General features: G+C 42.3%; 2 protein-coding genes across 2 annotated transcripts in view; one reads left to right on the top strand and one right to left on the bottom strand.

Annotated features, from left to right (window-relative positions):
- The first annotated feature begins 5,818 nt into the window (after positions 1-5,818).
- On the top strand, positions 5,819-9,775 carry arpc5b (actin related protein 2/3 complex, subunit 5B). The gene is made up of 4 exons (XM_068590024.1): positions 5,819-6,107; positions 7,024-7,095; positions 7,229-7,405; positions 7,831-9,775. The coding sequence occupies exons 1-4, from the start codon at positions 5,967-5,969 to the stop codon at positions 7,891-7,893; spliced, it is 453 nt and encodes a 150-aa protein (XP_068446125.1). The 5' UTR covers positions 5,819-5,966; the 3' UTR covers positions 7,894-9,775.
- A 521-nt stretch (positions 9,776-10,296) lies between these two features.
- The window catches only part of hmcn1 (hemicentin 1), a 72,102-nt gene continuing 64,179 nt past the window's right edge, over positions 10,297-18,219 (bottom strand). The window contains exons 89-107 of the mRNA XM_068589770.1: positions 18,028-18,198; positions 17,426-17,596; positions 17,109-17,283; positions 16,779-16,945; positions 16,505-16,675; positions 16,274-16,420; positions 16,013-16,150; positions 15,767-15,888; positions 15,276-15,513; positions 15,034-15,096; positions 14,720-14,839; positions 14,495-14,629; positions 14,297-14,410; positions 14,086-14,211; positions 13,833-13,961; positions 12,283-12,651; positions 11,959-12,078; positions 11,742-11,868; positions 10,297-11,466 (exon numbers count right to left, since the gene is read on the bottom strand). Coding sequence (XP_068445871.1) covers positions 11,100-11,466; positions 11,742-11,868; positions 11,959-12,078; positions 12,283-12,651; positions 13,833-13,961; positions 14,086-14,211; positions 14,297-14,410; positions 14,495-14,629; positions 14,720-14,839; positions 15,034-15,096; positions 15,276-15,513; positions 15,767-15,888; positions 16,013-16,150; positions 16,274-16,420; positions 16,505-16,675; positions 16,779-16,945; positions 17,109-17,283; positions 17,426-17,596; positions 18,028-18,198 — 3,170 coding nt within the window. The 3' untranslated portion in view covers positions 10,297-11,099. The remainder of the gene's footprint in view (positions 11,467-11,741; positions 11,869-11,958; positions 12,079-12,282; positions 12,652-13,832; positions 13,962-14,085; positions 14,212-14,296; positions 14,411-14,494; positions 14,630-14,719; positions 14,840-15,033; positions 15,097-15,275; positions 15,514-15,766; positions 15,889-16,012; positions 16,151-16,273; positions 16,421-16,504; positions 16,676-16,778; positions 16,946-17,108; positions 17,284-17,425; positions 17,597-18,027; positions 18,199-18,219) is intronic.

The raw sequence follows: 18,219 nt of genomic DNA, 5'->3' as shown, positions 1-18,219 counted from the left end.
ACTTATTTTCATCTCTAGGTGTGTTTATTTTCCTGATCATGTGTGGTTTCAGGCTGCGTTTTAGACACAGGCGCCGTTTTTAAAAAAAAATTTCCTGGCCATTTCCTCCTCCAACAGCCCCGCGGGGTTTGAGTGGCGCTCAGGTCGGGTTTGGGTGGAGGTGCAGCTAAAAAAAAATGGCGGCTTTCGCCGGGACAGAAGTACAATCTGACACATTACACCTACACCTGAAGGGGTCCGAAGGCTGCGCACACAGCAATGGAATTTTACACTGAAGCACCTCCAACACATATATGCTCATGTTTCAGCCCCGCTGGTTTGGAAGAAGCCGCTCCGCAGTCTTGCTGTAGGAGTTCATGACGCAGAATGTGCAAAGTGCCTTTTTGCTCATAGTTTTCTGCAGGAAGGCCGCATTTAAGGCTTAAGTCTCTCATCACGGTGAAGAGATTACACCTGAGTCGGGCGGTTCCTTTCCTTTGCTGTCTTCTCAGGTGTGATCATGTAATCTGATGGTATATGTAGTTCCTTTATTTTCTTTAAGCTAAATCTACCACCTGCTGGCTGTTGTAGTACTGATCTTTACATTACTTAAGTGCATTCCCACAATAATACTTTAAACTAAACTATAGTTCAAAGCAAAAAAATAAGCATTCATGTTTTTGTTTTGACATTTTGTCTGTAAGCCATCACTTTTATTTTCGGTGTGGTCAAGATATTTTTGGTCATATTACATTTTTAGGATTTTTTATAATGTTTACAAGTGTTTAGATGATGAACGGTCAGTCCAGTAATCATTCACTGCCACAGCACGACATGTAATGTTCATGTGCATCGTAAAAAAAGTCAATAATAAAAGAGAATTTAGCTTGTGAGTAATGTTGTCTGTCAAAATATATCTTTCTTTTATCCACGAGATCCTCCTGAAATAACACGGTGGATGACAAAGAAGTGCAGAGTTGCGGTTCCAGCATGTTTTCTTTCCTTTTGTTTGGATTATATTTTTAAAAACAGCAGGATTAATCCGATTAGATTCATCTTGGACAGAACTTGTAACCATGTGAAATGTAAGTTGTAGTGTCTTTTAGAGCTTAAAGTACAGATGTGCAATCCCAGCATTTGTCTTCGTGGCTCTCGGGCTAACACATTTAAACTCTCAGTGATGGTATCTCAGAAAACGTTCAAATGAATACCTCAAACCAAAGTATAGTGTTGTTTTATTGGAGGGAAAAACATATTCTCTCACCTGTTTCTGTGTTAGATCATCCTGACTTAACTCCATCCGTCCATCCATTATCAGCCTGTCTTACCTGCAACACTTTCCAGCTCATTCTGATGGACGCAAGCCGGGAGATATAATCCCTCCAGCGTGTCCTGGGTCTTCCCCTGGGTCTCTTCCCAGTTGTACGAGCCTGGAAAACCTCTAAGGAGAGGCGGCGTCCAGGAGGCTCCTGATGAGATGCTGAACCACCTCAGCTGACTCCTTTCGACCAATTCTCATTTACATTCATGACCTGGAGGCAGCAGCACAGATACAATACAGGATGACAAATAAAAAATACCAATAAAAATGAAAAGAGGCTAAAAACATAGATAAATTACTAAAAAAAATGTAAAATTAAAAAGTAAAAAAAAATTGTTCTGGGTATAAAGACTACAATTTATTTATTTTTTTGTAAAAAAGGGGTTGTATGAAGTTTGAAAGATGTTTTTTTTACCAGACAGGTACGGTCTGACGATGCAATTGGTTGCATCATGGGACGTTTGTAATTTGTGTGCGCTAAAATGTAAATTGTGTGTTTCATACTCTACAAATACTATTTCATGACGTATATTCTATTGTCAGTGATTGTGTTAAAAAACTGTTCTTGCTGCCTCAAAGTCAGTCAGGACTCTTATGACAACTCCTAATAATATTAGACAACAGAGTGTTGGTACACACACCCATACAAACACAACTTCTACTGATGCTGAATCAAAAAGCAAACTGCTGAAGGCAAAAAAATCTGCCACAAAAGAAGATCCGCACACTCAGTTATAATTTTAATTAATAGAGTGTAATAGACTTTCTTTAGGCGCGGTCAAATCACCATTACAAAGCAGAGCAGGTTGTAATCTGTTTGATCGAGAGTCAACTCTCTAATGTGTTGCATGAATCACAAGAAACAATTATCACAGAAACTAGTCTGTTGTCTAGAAAATACCATAAAAACGTATTTATTAAGATGTCCGGAAAAGTCCAGTAGATAGAGTAAAAAAGCAGCAGCGTGGTATGTGTCCACATTAAAATATTTTGGGTTTTATAGTTTTTAAGAATCCTTTTTAAAATATGTTCCATTTACCTCGACTGTAACAAGAAAAGTGGCAGAAATCTCAGACACAGAATCCAAACCTAGACAAATAAAACCAAAACTATTTAAAGAGTTATGAGCGTTATCTCAAAACCAAAACTATCTGCATGAATATATTGTATTACTGTGGTGTATTTCAGACTAGATATATTCATTATATTATATTATAACATTTTATTTGTATTTTTTATTTGTGTTTGTGTCCAAAGTCCTGAAATCTCAAAGCATAAGCGTCACCATTATGATGCTTTAAAACTTAAATAGCTCCATGTGATGTTACAAAACAACACACCATTTCTCATCCAGAAGGCCGGGCGCCACCCACAGTCTCTCCAGACTGAAGACCTGCTCCAACGCAGCACCGCTAATTCATTACATTCCCCAATTAAATCATCACCCAAGAGTAATATCCCCTCATATGAACATACTCATTAAGTGCTTAGGATCCTTTGCAAAGCTCTTAGTCCTCTTCTCTGGCACGGAAGCACCTGGCTCGGTGCCCTGCAGATTTGACATTGAAATCTGGGGAACAAAGACAGTTTCTCTGAGGCTTTTTTTCCTTCAAAGTTCATCCCCTCTGCAGGAAACAGCCTCAATATTGAAATTTTCCAGGGCTTGTTAATTTGCACATTCACGTGAAGGTCATGTATGTGCCTGCATCCTCGCCTTTTGATGTGCTGAGTCATTCACATAGCACAGACGGGTTGGGGCACCCCACAAAGCCCGCAATGAAGACACTCATGACCAATGCACGCAAGGCTCTGTGTGTGTGTGTGTGTGTGTGTGTGTGTGCGAGAGAGAGGGAGTGGAAGGAAGACAGAGAGAGTAAAGGAAAAGAAATGAGTATGTGTAAATGCACGAGTGTTTATTGTCTACAGGAGAGCAGAGGTGGGGGGTTAAATGAAATTCCTCTGTTTCCCAATCATAATATCCTGCCTTGCTTTTCTGGTTGTGGTATTGAGCTTCACGACCATCCAGTGCAGTGAGCAACGATGTCTTTCTCTCTTAGAACGGACCAGTTGCTGAGTCAGATAAGTCAGACATGGTGTGTGTGTGTGTTGGAGGGAATGGTAAGTCCACAATGGACATTACATTATCGTGCTCATTGGTGCCTCGTTATGTTCTAAACGAAAGCTTTAATAATAAAAAAAAGTCATTTCAAACCAATATCCTCAATTTCTACATCACCTAATCTTTTGGATTAACTCTCCATTATACCCCAAATAATAATATCAACAGGGCTAATGCAAAGTGTTAATAGACAACTAAAACGTTAGCTAACGTTGACATGCAGGTGTGAATTTGTTTGACTTGATTTTGCGATTTGTTGAAAATATAATGCACATTGATATAAGCGCCTTGAATATAATGAGCTAATGCACGGGTTGTTTAATGTAAGTTTTCCTTTTTTTCCTGTTTGAATGATGGGAATGCATTTGCTATATTGCTCCATTGCTCAGGCGCCGGTGTTATCCTTTGGCCTGCAGTCTAGACAGGTCAGATAAGGAAATTAAAAATTCCACTTCCAATAAAAAGTAGGCCTCCCACTTTCCATACTTCCCAGAAAAGTTCTGTGTGTCATGACGTATTTCTCTTGGTCAGGATCCACACACATATTGTGTGCCTGTTACTCTTGGCAAAATCACTGGACCGCAAGCCAGAATTTAACACAAACTTGTGTGAGTTTGAGAATGAAAAAATTGGGAATGCTGCAAAATGTTCACCCATTTTTTTCTGGCAGGTTGACAAGCGGATATTTTTGTTTGTGTTTATTCCGAATTGTCTATCTGATTCATTTAAAGATGAGCGTGTGCGTTAGTGACATGGAAAGTGTGTCTTACTTCCTGCAATAAAAAAAACGCGTTTTTTGTGACGCAGGAAATCCCTGACATCACAAAGCTTACCCGGTGGGCTACCCATTAGTGGCTGAGTCAAATAAATACTTACAGATATGGTCAGTGGACGCGGTGACTCAGCACGCACGCACGCACACACACACACACACACACACACACACACACACACACACGTTCAGAAGATCATCTGTGTGGATTCCATCACATAAAGTAGACTAAATCCTCATCATCATAAGGAGCAATCACATACAGCACCCCTGTGTGTATGTGTGTGTGTCTGTGTGTGTGTGTGTGTGTGTGTGTGCAATATTTTATGATTCTCTTCTTGCACACATGTGTTTCATTATAGAGTGATATTAATCTCAGTGATGCTCATTGTTAAATAAGTTGGCTGTAACATTTTGCTGATGATATTATGTTAATAGACAAAAAGTGTTACAGACAAGCTCAAACACACTGCTGTTCAAAATTGCTTTGAAACTTGAAAGAGACATTCATGTAGACTCTCTTGATGATTATAATGGTTCATGTTCAAACCTTTTACTATACTTTTGTTGAGGGCAAAACAATTTGCTGCTCAAAGTTTTATGTGAGTTTTTTTATAATCCACATCCTAATGATTCTGCATCTTAAAATATGTGTACACTCAACTTTTACACCTATTTATCGAATAGTATTAAACAAATATATTGACTATTGTTTATTAGTAAAATGACAATATTAGAATTTGAATATAATATAAATTATATATTGCCGTATTTGTTTGTCTCTATAATATGTTTAATTTTTTTTTCAAGGAAAAAACCGTTGTAAAACATGTTACAATAATCACAATGAGGGTTTCTTAGACAGATATAAACATCACAATAGACCACAATAATAAAGAATGTGAAATAAAGTAATTACCTATCAAGTATAGTAGCAGTAGAAGCACTAGACTTATTTTTTTATGTGTTTATGTGTTTTTGCGAGCAGTTACATCATATTGATAACATATTAAGTTAAAAATATATTCAGAAAATAGTCACAACTGTCAGATGCACAAACTTGTCATTTATAAAATCATCCTGTTTAGTCCGCGTCAGTAAGGGATGTGGTGCCTTTTTAATGACATGAGAAAAACTGTGTGCCTTCTACAATCACACACATACATTTCTTCTACTGATACTTTTGACGGAAAAGATTAAAATTAGACTATTATTTATTATTTAAAAGAGACACATTTACCATGAAGGGATTTAATATTCTATTTTTCATACCCGCTAGCGTAAAGAAGACTTCATAATGTCATAATGTATGAAGATACAATTCACAATATATATATATATATATATATATATATATATATATATATATATATATATATATATATATATATATATATATATATATATACATATATATATATATATATATAGTGATTTTTTTTTTTCGTATTTTGTGTTTTGTAGTAAATAGATATGTTGCCAGTGAGCTGCTTTCACCGACAGTGATGTCATATCTCCTGTGTGTTGTCGCCCTCTGTCGACCAAAAATTAAAACTACAACTATACGACCTGCAGTTTCATAATTTGACCACTAGGGGCGATGTCACGTACGCGGAAGCAAAAAAACACCGAGCACAAAAAGGGAGGAAGTCAGGAAGCCGCCCGCTTGTGACAGCCGTATCACAGAAAAACACAGTAAAAAAAAAAGGCCGGGGCTGCAGTTTGAATTCTTGTCCTTTTCGGTGAGAAAACGCGGTTGAGAAAACGCTCGCGACATGTCGCAGAACACCGTGGCCGCCCGCTTCAGGCGAGTAGACGTGGACGAGTACGACGAGAACAAATTTGTGGACGAGGAGGACGCAGGAGAAAACCAGCTGGGTCCCGACGAGGCAGAGGTGGACTCCCTCATCAGACAATATCCTTTAGTTGCATGATTAGCTAGTAGCCTGCAGTCTGTGCGAGTGCACGGCCTGCTAAGGGAAACACACACAAACAACACGGTTTGTGTGTGTGTTCCGATTTATCTCCATGTTTCGTCTTTGTTTGTCGCTTCTTGTTTGAATGGGCGTTTTGGTAAGTAGGCCAGTCGTCTGTGTCCAGACTTGCCCCGACTGTCACATTCCTGGGATTTCTTCCCCCAAGACGAAACAGGCTTGTTTTGCATGTTATATCAACGGGAAAATTGTGTGCATTTGTTCACCCAACGTTCACAAGTTCACCATTTTCATCTTGTACATCTTTAATTGACCGCCGTGTCTTTGATTACTCGTGCAAACGTCGTTATGCGTTTCTGCATGTTAGCTTAGTAGGATACGTGTTGGAAGAAACAGAAGTTGTCTCATGTGCTAAAAAATCTCTTTTCTCTTTGGTTCAACAAACTCTATTTGCTTATGCTTGTCTATAGAAAGGCTTGGAGGTGTTTCTGTAAAGTCTGAAGCCAGCAGTTTCAGTCCTAGAGGCCTTATAAGGCATGAAAGTGTAGCACTTCCTCATTTAATGGGACCTCCCATCACATGTTACAATACAGGAAAATTAAAGACTCACAAACATAAAATACAACCTGCCAGGTTTTTTTTAAAAGACCCCAAGGAACCCACAGCTATCTTGAAGACATAAGTCACACAGTCACTGATCATAAACCTGCATGTTTCTGTTGTGTCAGGTCTCAGATCATCATGCAGGATCAGGATCTTATTCCAAGTACAGTTAGAAAAACATTAGTAATGGCTCAACACTTGGCTTATGTATCATATTTGGGCTTTTATATTTCACATTGTGATCAGGAAGTCTCCCTCTGCTGTGGTGTGTTGCATCCTTAACTCTCCCCGCACAGGAAATCTCATGCAGGCTTTACAAGCGGTCTTGAAGAACCCGCCAATCAACACAAAGAACCAGAATGTCAAGGTGGGTTTGGTCAATAATGGCTAGCTGCTACAAGTGGGCCGTGATTCAGAGGTCTGGAACCAGGCTTGTAATCAACTCCATAGCAACTCTCATCTTCACACGACTCTCCTTCTTTTCTTTTTTTTTGTTGCAGGATCGTGCTGAGGGTTTGGTGCTGAAGGTGCTCAGCGCCTTTAAGAGCAGTGACATTGAGAAAGGGGTGCAATCCCTCGACAAGAACGGCGTGGACCTGCTGATGAAATACATCTACAAAGGCTTCGAGAGGCCGTCCGAAAACAGCAGCGCCGTCCTGCTGCAGTGGCATGAAAAGGTAAATACTGCCTTTACGAAAAGGCCAACTTTTGATTTATCAATTAAACTGGCGTCACCAAAAGGGAGAAGATGACGCTGATGAGCACGATTTGAAATTGAAACTTCTCCATTACCCCGAGGTTGGTTCCTCTTAGATGTAGCATAGCAGTAATTTGGCTCCAATATGTCAAAGAAACTTGATTACTGTGTAGAAATGATGACAGAAGAGTGATGATCATCACTGATGTAGTGTGTTAATGCTCCTTTAACAGCGTCATGTATGGGCTCTGTAGTTTGAGGCCATGGTGGGACTGTAAAGGCCAGTTTGAGATTAAATGCGACGACAAGATGCCACAACCATGCACACAGGATGCACTTAACAGAAACTCAGTTTTAGTACCCCAAAAATGTAACCTCACCATGTGTTTTGTCCTGTGCCTTCAGGCTCTGGCAGCTGGAGGAGTAGGCAGCATCGTCAGGGTACTAACGGCGAGGAAGACGGTCTAGAAGAGGAGCGGAGGATCACTGACGGATACAGGAGACGCTTCATGTAATCATAACCGATGGCGTAGGGACGAAAAAGGAAAAAACTGATATTTAACCCAATATGATCCTGCTGCGTTCAAAATCAAATCTGGGTCACGTTGGGTTTAAAAAAAATATATAATTGATCGTCTTTCAATTGAATTGTGATGAAATCATGAATCAGAATATTGTAATAGTCAAATATTTGTTGAAAATTCATTATAATCACACACTAACTAAAGTTAGTTCATCATTTTATGAGAAAATACCTTTTATTTGTTGATTAGTTTCAAGTGTTTCACGGCCACAGTGGCTTCACGTAGGAGTAATGAGACAACTTGTGTCATCATAGAGGATTCTGGCCATTGCTCCATTGACTTCCACACAAACAAACAAACAAACAAACAGAGGATTCCAGGTTTGCTTCTCTCAGGAAAAACAACTCACCTTATTTGTTTCCCACCTTGCATTTTCTCCTCAGACTTCCCGATTTAGAATAAAAACCTGATTCAGTCAGTAAATCCTCTCATTGCCTCGTCTTGAAAAGCACAGTCACAGATGGAGGGGGGTGGATTTGCTCAAGGGTGGGGTTGCCATTCACCCTGTAGAGCAGGATGAGTGTGGGGGTTGGTGTCATCCATCCTCTCTAACGCTGCCCCAGTTAAGGATTATTACCCGCGATGCATCTCCACCACAACTCTTATTAATCCCACTTCACTATTCCTCACATCCCTCCTATGTGGGAGTCTCTCTTGCACCTCTGCCACGGTGCAGGGCATCATGGGGCTTTTGCTTCTGTGCTTTCAGGAACGACGCGTCACCCCGAGAATCCTTTTTCAGATTAATTTAGATATTTAACAGAAAAATAATCTGGATTAAATATTTTCCTCTTAGTTTTTTTTTTATTGTTTTATAGGCCAACTCCCGACCTGATGAACATTACAACCATTGCTTGAAAGGTTTGACAATATCAGTGAGCTTGATTTGCAGGAGAGATAATTAATATTTTGTCTCTTATGCAATTTAAAAATAGTGTTTGCATGATCCCATTTGAGAGTTCTGAGTATTCTGTCAAGCATTTCATACTTGTCTTTTGTACATGTATCTCTTCTGGAAACATTCAGTGTTTTTTGTATTGCATCTGAGTTTATATTAATGCTTGTTCACCCGAACCGATCCTCCACGCATGGTGTTGTTTAGCAGTTGGAAGTCCTATTCTATTTCCATACGTTTTATAATAAGAGGAAAACTGGAAATGTAAAATGTAATCTGCCTCATCAGGTCGATTACGTCTGTTGCCAAATGATTTATTCTGCTTCAATGCTCACGTTGATTTTGTTTCCCCTGTGTAGTAGAGGACGATGTTGAAGGCAAAGTGGTGGAATTAGTTATAAACGGTTTAAATCAACATACACACACAAAGTGTGTTAAAGTTCAAAAAGTTGCTCTTTTAAAAAAATATCGTGGAAACCGTGATCAGAGGAATATTCAGTTCCAGCGTAACGTTTTGTTCCCGCTCATTTCCAATCAGGAATGTCTCAAATGGATGAAGCTTTTTTTCTAAACCGCATCGCAGCTGTTTCTCACAAGTTGATATTTAAACATGTTTTCATGTTTGAATACTGTCGTCAGTGATTCATCCAGACATTAGATTCCTTTTCTAATGCAGTGAAGTCTAGTTGTGCATGAAATCAGAGGGAGAACGGCCTGATCTCTTCTTCTGCTTCGTGCACGTCTAGTCGGAGAAGCTCTTCTCGCCGAGGGAGCGTCTCACACTGATGTACAAACTGCCTTACTCAATATTCCTTTTTTATGTTTGTGCTTTTTCTTTTTTTGACAAAACTAATAAAGGTGTGACTGCTGATCCTAACTGTCGAGACTTATTTTAATCACACAGTTTGGTGAATACAAAGACAATCATAGTCTAGAGTTCACTGACCAAAGTGTCATTTCAACCTCTTTTCACTTTGTGTTAAAGCATGTCCCTTTTTTATTTAGCAGGAGTTAAAACATGAGTCTTTTTTTTAGTTTATCTTTTTTTCACAATCGCTTTCAATACATATATTGAATTGTTGTACTAAATTCTTTACATTTCTTTTAATTTACATTGTCTACTTGCTTTTTGTTTCCAATCCTGCAAATTTGAGCATTATTTTAACCGTATTTATGCCTTATAAACGTATAAGATTGTTGTAGAGGTATTAGAAATAGAGATATTGGAGAAAAAGAACAATATGGCAGACATGGTAAATTGTCTGCAATTCTCTATTTCAGAGTATCCATGTAATAAATGATATGGTTGTTGGAGAGTAGCTTGATAAAGTCTATTTATACTCCCGGGTATGAAAGGCCCAACATGGATCTGTTTTATTAAGTAGTGCAGCAAACATACATCATGTTGTATTTCAGTGAATATTCATTTTTATTACAAAATTGATACAATACGTACAGTATGGCAATACATTACGAGAAAAAAACATATGTACAAGTCATAAAAATAAAATACATCTCGGTATCAACTATTGGATGGAGCAGTGTTTGGCACAATGATGATGTAATCAGTGTAATAATTAGATGGGCTTTCTTTTTTCGATGAACGTGTGTGTATACGAGGCCGCTACCTGAGGATGTACAATATGTGACAGTCTGCTCTTCTACAGCCAAAATAAGCACCGTATCGTACCAGTCACAGCTCCACTTTGGTGACTGATGACACAAGGGGCTAAACAAACGTTCAAGCACTTCCCAATAACTTAATAGGTAGATGTAAATAAGAGGCCGGCTAAGATTTTCTTATGTCTACTTTGGTGGACGCTTTGGCTTTCAGGAGCAAAATCTTGTTGATGTTATAAATAAATCTGAAGGGGCGGCAGAAAATAAACTAAATAGTCAAACATTTCACTGAAGAAGTCCTGATATATTGACGCGAGGAATCCGGAGATTAGAGCCAATAAATAGACAGTTTCAACCGAGCCTCCTGTTGACCTCACGTGTATCGTATCCACTTTAAATCTACTTCCTGGTGCCTTCAGGGCTGCACGCTCACTGGCCTCTCTCCCGCTGAACACAAAGTCTTTTCAGTCTGTTTACCGACGTGGCTGCTTTTAAAAAAACAAAACACTCGCACTCCATCACTTGGGACGCAATGAATCACCGCAACCGTTGTCCTGGTGTCATTTAAAGTGCTCTCAGTAGGGGTAGGCGGAGACGGCGATGTAGACGATGAAGGTCGTCTGGTACTCGATGCCTCCGTCTTTGCTGTACGAGAGGGCGCGGACCTTCATGCGGTACGTGTGCGGCTCTCGTAGCGCCCGCGTGGTGAACAGCACTCCCTTCAGGTTCTCGTCTCGCAGGGCGAACGGCAACGTGACGTCCTCGTCCACCACCAGGAACGTGGTCCTCGGGTGCATCACGCCGTCCTGCGTGTAGGCCACCAGCCGGATGAGGTCCTGGTTGGCCGCAATGCCGAAGGGAAGGGACAGCAGCTTGTACTCCAGGGCGTAAGGGCTCAGCGCACACTCCAGGTCATTGGGTGGGCAATTCTTTAGGCAAAACCTGAGACACAGCAGAGACAGGAGTCTGCAATGAGTATGATGTGCTCTCGGATAGATAGATGGACTCTTTGCTGACCCCAAAGTATGAGCACTAAACCAAAACTAGATGCCCCTAAATCCTACACACTGGTCCTTTTCTAAAGGTTGAAAATGATCCGAATATGCAAACTGCTCCATATTTGCAAATCCCCTAAATTGAACAAACAATGTGTGGCCATGTTTCATCTCTTTAATGGATGGCATAACCTAATTGAGTGTATCTCTGTGAGGGTTTACCCTGTGGCTGGATCCCTCTGGTAGTTCGGTGGACAGGGCGTATCAATACATTGGTAACTTCCTCTCATGTTAAAGCACATCTGGTTCACTCCACACTGGATGTTCTGCTCCAGGCACTCGTCTACATCTGTAAATACAGCAAACAGCTTATTGTCGATAGAGGACACGCTATGACAACATGAAATGAGGGTGATGTAGGGAAACTGGTGGCTCTCACCTTGACAGGTCTTGCTGTTGGTCATGAGGCGGTAACCAGCAGGACAGAGACACTTGTGGCTTCCTGGTGTGTTGATACACTCATGCTGACAGGCATCCCTCACCTCACACTCGTTGATGTCTGTTGGAGTTACACACACACACACACGTAAACAGCCACAAAATGACGAGAGAGAACATAAATGACATATTAAGACACGTTTCTGTAGCTTTTCAGTTTCTATATTCAAAGCAAAACCCACAAGCAGCAAAGCAGAGAGACAGTTCCTCTGTGAACAACTTGCATCCTCTCCCTCATCTCAACCCTGCCTGTCTCCATTGTTACCTAAGCAGGAGCCACCCCTGGACTCAAACCCCTGCTGACAAGCGAGGACGCCCCGCCGTGAGAAACGCATGGGAGTCTCTCTGCGGCTCCGGCTCCTGTCGCGCCCCCCCGCGGTGACCGCGTGGGAGTGGTAGCTCTGAGAGGCCAGGTTGTGGTACAGTCGCTGGAAGGAGTTGCGCTCAGGAGAGGATTGTGACGTTCGGTAGCCAAATGAGTGACTTTCATAGCTGGGCAGACGCTCCAGACCGGCACAGGATTTGCCATCCCCGAGCAGCTGGCGTCCCGGCGGGCAGGTGCACTTGAAGCTGCCGGGTGCGTTGATGCACTGGTGGGCACAGGGCTGTGGGAGCCGCTCACACTCATTTATGTCTGCCCTCGGCATAAAAGAAAGACCAGCAGCAGGAAAAGACAGAGTGGCAGAAAAGAAGGAGAACAAAGGTGCAAAAAGAGTACAGAAGTAACAGGAAATGTGGATATTTAGATGGATGAAAAGAACAAACGAGGTGGTGTGGGCCATGAAGAAAGAGGAGGGAGATGGAAATGAGGGGGAAAAAGGGGATATGTCAATTACCCCACTGTACAACAATACATTTCCATGTCCCGAAGACAGAAATGTATTGAGACTATAAATACATTTGTCTCATTTGAATGAGAGATTTATCTCTTCTCATGTCAAATAAAAGTGACGCTTTGAAGATAGTAACTTCAAATTCCATTTTAAATCTAGTTAACCTTTTATCATATCAAATATAATTCACATTTGATATCAGGTAATATTGATATTACCGTAGTAAAGTTGCATAAGGATGAATATTTCACAAAGACAGACATCAGCTTACAATGTTAACGATGTCACAAGGGGAACAGTGAATGTATGCCATTGCAAAGCAAACTCCAGAAAATAGCCAGATCCGAACGAAAAGATGACAGCTCAGAAGTCAGAATTGGAGGAAAGTGAAGCGAACAGAGTGACCGACAGCTGTGAAGTCATGGCGCTGGTCTTTTTTTTTGTTGATGTGTTGCAAAAGGACACATTTATTGTCAGTGACCTTCCTCTGCAGTCCTTTCTTCCCCTTTCTCTTAGTCCTATTTGACCATGTATAAGTCGACGTAGCATCACTGTGTCGAGCTTTTAGAGGACCTGATACCATGCATTAAAGCTCTGCAGGGCCTTTAACGTTATCAGTTAGTCAGCGGTTACAGCTACAGCGTTTTAACAATGTAAGCAAGCCCTGGCAGGATATATTGAGCTATGTTGTAGATGTCAGCAGAGTTATTTTACATTTTCAACAAGAGTGAGTCGCTGACCCAAAGAGAGAAGTATGCCGGTTGAAGCGAACAAGCTGATAGGAAGTGCAGTGCAAAAATGCTTTTTTTTTTTACACGTTCATTGCTTAACATGCTGTATGCTTTGGCAAATATCCGCAGATAAGCAGAATTACACACACAAGAAAGTAGACGCACCACCTGCCGGAATACTTCAAATGAGGACTGGAATATTGGATTTATGGTTTCGAATTTTTACAAGCGATATAGAAGGATGCACGTACCGATACAGGGCCGTCCCACTCCCTGAGACCTGAAGCCCCGTGGACAGGTGCAGTGGTAGCTGCCTCTGGTATTCTCACAGATCTGATTGTATCGGCACTGATGAGTGCCATCTCTGCACTCGTTGATGTCTACAGCACGAGGGAGACAGAAGTAAACCTTGTCCCAGAGCTAAAACATTGTCCAGTCGATACTTTATGATATATATATCGCTCTCTGGCTTCGCGATGAATTGTGAATTATGCAAATACTCACCTACGCATGTCCCGTTTGCACCTTTCGTCATCCCATTGGGGCACAGGTCAATGCAGGTGTAACCTCCCCGTGTGTTTTTACACTGCTGATCTGATCGGCAAACCCTCTGTCTGCACTCGTTTATGTCTGAGGTGATCGCAGAGAGAAGTGTTACCTTTTATTTTAAATAACTTAGGTAAAGCTCTGTATGGAGAGGTGAGGTCTTTCTCACCGATACAGCGTCGGTTCCTGATTTGAAAGCCTGGCTCGCAGGCGCATCGGTAGCTGCCAATCGTGTTCAGACAGTGTTGGTTGCACGGATTGGACTCCTGGCACTCGTTCACATCTGAGCAACAAAGAGAACGGTTGTAAAAAAAACCAACACGCACAAGAAATCCTCTCCGTCGATCCATAAAGCTAGTTTATGTACCCGTGCAGCTGAGACCATCGGCCGTTCTCCTGAAGCCACGCCCACAGCGCATGACACATCGGTAAGAGCCGATGGTGTTCTCGCAGTCCTGTCCATCGTGGCACACGTCCCCACCCAGCGAACACTCGTCGATATCTAAGAGAATGAAGAGCAGGCATTGTCACAAACAATGGCCTGTGTGTGATAATAATGCTGAGAGCAGTGATGGAGAAATGAGTCGTTTACCTTGACAGGTCCTGCCGTCAGCTGAGATAGTCAGGCCTCGGGGACAAGAGCAGTAGTAGGTTCCCATGGCGTTGTGGCAGACGTGGGAACAGGGGCTCCTTACCTCACACTCGTTCTCATCTGTGGCACATTAAAGATACTTTAACAACATATGGCAACGATCAGATTTAAGCATACAGTGGGAAAGATCTGCTGAGTGTGGTTTGGATAAGCTGTTGAAAGATTGAACTACCCTGTGTCTTTAAAAGCACATTTTTATTAGACTTTTAACTTAACATATCACGAACAGCATAACATGCATTGATGAACATCACCTGCACAGTAAGGCCCAGCAGACACCAGACTGAACCCCTGAGGACACTGGTTACTGCGATCTCCTGGAATAATAAACATTTCATATCATTCGCTTTAGTTTGCAGCTCAAAACATGCAGCGAAAAAAAGTTTACAAAGGAAAAATATACAACATAATATTAATTTAACAACCTTGTTGACTCCATCTCTCACCCACAGGTGATGTCTAATTCATAAATTGACAAATTTCGCATTATGCTCACCCTTGGCGATACTAGCTTGGATGCTATACTCCAACATCTCCTCCGTGGGGTGGTACTGAGCGCTGATGGCTGTGGCGTGCAGCGTCTCTACAAGGAAGGGCATCTTGCCCTTGGACGGGTCGTAGGAGATGGTGTGGTTCCAGGAGTAGGGCACGCTCTCCCTGTCGATGCTGAACATGCGGGTGGACAGAGCGTACAGCTGGCCGGGGCCCGTCTGGATGTAGTCCTCGGTGTAGTCCTGAGTCCAACAAAGTCATGTGAGGCAGCTTTAAAAGTGTGACATGTTATAGCTAAGCTCCACACAATATGGCATCTACAGTGATGTGATGAGATATTTGTAAGAAAATGACACAAAATAGAGTTGAAAATACAGCATTTGTTTGGCTCATAATGTTTGTTTTTTACTACTTTAGCCCAGATCTTAAACAAGTTGCAATTCATTACTAAGTCATAAATATAAGTAGAATCCCCTGCGTAGTTTATGTATTTACCTTGATGCTGATGTCAGCATGTGAGGGCAGCTGCAGGATGTGTCCGTTCACGACGATGTCCAGTAGCAACGCTCCATCTGAGTCCAGGCCTCTTGCGATGTGAGTCATCCTCAGGATCTCACCTAGCAAGTTTACCCCACAGACGTACGTCAGCTTCTGTTTCAGCCTACGGGCGTTATTCACATCCAAAACCTATCCGTCAGAATTTTCACAATTTCAGACACACCGAGGCCCGTCAATCCTCACCTGTGGCAAACTCCACTTGTGTCTCTCGTCTGAAGATGCTTCCTGTTAGCGTGTTGCCATTCACAGCCTCTCCTACTTCCTGTGCAGTGGTCCAGTAGACGGGGTTCAGGATTGAAATGAGCTTTCTCATTGCGGGACCTTGACATTAAAGGCACAACAAGAGCATATATTATTTATTATGAGATTTATTGAGACCGTTGAGGTGCTCTTGCTGCATGGAGCCAAGCGTTATTTGGTTTATTTAACTATTGGAAAACTGACCTAACGTCCTTGGTACATTCGTAATAGTGGCCTTGATGATTCTGCCACCAGACTTGTTGTCTGTGATGGTCGCATTGAGGATGGCGATACCAAACTCAATATCGTTGATGTTTCCGATGATGCTTCCTCGTGCCTTCTGGGGTCCACCTGACAAAAAAAAAAAAAGAGTACATTTTTAGTGCAACGCTCAATTACAAACATGTACAATTTGTATTTACAAAAATGCCTCACCTGGGCAGGCGTGACTGTTACACCTGGACAGCTGAGAGGAGTCTCCTGGACACGGCCGACCCCCGTTGCTCTGAGACGGACTATTACAGAGGCGGAGGCGTGTCCTCTCTCCGCCGCCACAGGAGGCGGAGCAATCTCCCCACTGCTGCCATGAGCCCCAGTTTCCGTCAACTGAAATAACATACCCAATATACAATAAATACACACATTAGCGCATAAATCACCAAAAAAAAGATTGCCTTACAGTTCACTTTTTAACAACATGCTGACTCACCAGGACAGTTGGCTGTGCTGCATCTCTGTATCTGTGTATCTGCTCCTGCACATGCTCTTCCACCGTTGGCAGGTCTGGGGTTGTCACATGTCCTGTAGCGCCTCATCTGGCCCCCGTTACATGACTTGCTGCAGCCGCCCCAGCTGCTCCATGGACCCCAGTTACCGCTGACTGAAGGTATTCAAACGTGAAAGATAAAAAAAAGGAACCGAGACAAGCCAAGAGAGGAGGTACGATACTGGAAAGAAACCCAGACTCAAGGTTGTTACATTTAGATTTGTTTTAGTGTAAAGTAAACGAGGAAGAAGAGCGAAGACAAGTGAATATGACTCACTGGGGCAGGGGTCACTATTACAGAAGTCAATGTGCACATCGTTGCCTTCACACTGTCGGCCGCCATGCTGGGGGCCGGGGCTGGCGCAGAGGCGTGTCCTCTGTTTGGTCCCGCCCCCGCAAGAAACACTGCAGGCTCCCCAGCTGACCCAGGAGGACCACTTCCCATCCACTGGATAGCACAAGGAAAGAAAGAGGAGGAGGAAGACGCTTATATACGGATGTGACACCATCCAGCAGAGAGAATGAATGCATATGGACTAAAATCTCTTTCAGTTTGATTTTGTCATTCAGTACGATCCCTGAGCGCTCACCAGGACAAGGTCTCTCCTTGCACACTTGTGTTTGCGTGTCTGTGCCGTCACACTGGGGCCCATCAAACGCTGGAGGAGGGCTGTTGCACAGTCGGATTCTGGACTGCATTCCCTTACCACAGGTCTCACTGCACGGGCTCCAAGGTAACCAAGAGCCCCAGTTACCCGCCACTAGAAGAGTATAAACAGAAAGTCAATATGTATATATATAAGGATCAATATATATATTGATCATAACTAAAAACATTCAGCAAGATATGAGCCAGATTTTCCAAAAATGCCTCCACGAGCGATCAATAATAATGCCTTTTTGGAAAGATTAGGACATAAAGAATCTGAATCTGCAACAAAAATCACAATAAAACAAAGCCTTGGCCTAATACGACGGAAACATTACGTATTTTATGCAAAAAGATTTGTCTGATTGGGGCCTGCTGGGACTTAAAATGGGAGCAGGAGGATTTTCACGGTTTCCAAAAGGTTTATAATCACACATGTGAAGATTAAATAAGCTTTTCTGCCAGCTGTGCCTTCTCACACCAACTACTCATCCAGCTGACGGCCTCCTGCTGAAGTTACAGGAAACACATGTGCTCACTCACCAGGACACGGTCTGACGCTGCACATGATGGCCTCCACTGCCTTGCCCTCACACGGCTTGCCTCCATGCTGAGCCGGAGGGTTACTGCAGGTGCGAACCCTCGTTCTGTTGCCCTGACCGCAGGTGCGAGAACACTCCTCCCAGAGCGACCACTCAGACCAGTTCGCGTCCACTGTGGAGGGGACAAAAGGTC

The sequence above is a fragment of the Clinocottus analis genome, unplaced genomic scaffold (assembly GCF_023055335.1).
Source record: "Clinocottus analis isolate CAN_PGR_092001 unplaced genomic scaffold, fCliAna1.0.p SCAF_23, whole genome shotgun sequence".
Classification (NCBI taxonomy): Eukaryota; Metazoa; Chordata; class Actinopteri; order Perciformes; family Cottidae; genus Clinocottus; species Clinocottus analis.
This window is presented reverse-complemented; position numbering and strand designations above follow the sequence as displayed.

Bases quoted from the DNA above. Each gene is read 5' to 3' on its own strand.
- arpc5b (XM_068590024.1), top strand. From the start codon at position 5,967: ATGTCGCAGAACACCGTGGCCGCCCGCTTCAGGCGAGTAGACGTGGAC. The intron at 7,096-7,228 runs GTGGGTTTGGTC...TTTTTGTTGCAG, and splicing joins CAAAGAACCAGAATGTCAAG to GATCGTGCTGAGGGTTTGGT. The intron at 7,406-7,830 runs GTAAATACTGCC...CTGTGCCTTCAG, and splicing joins TGCTGCAGTGGCATGAAAAG to GCTCTGGCAGCTGGAGGAGT.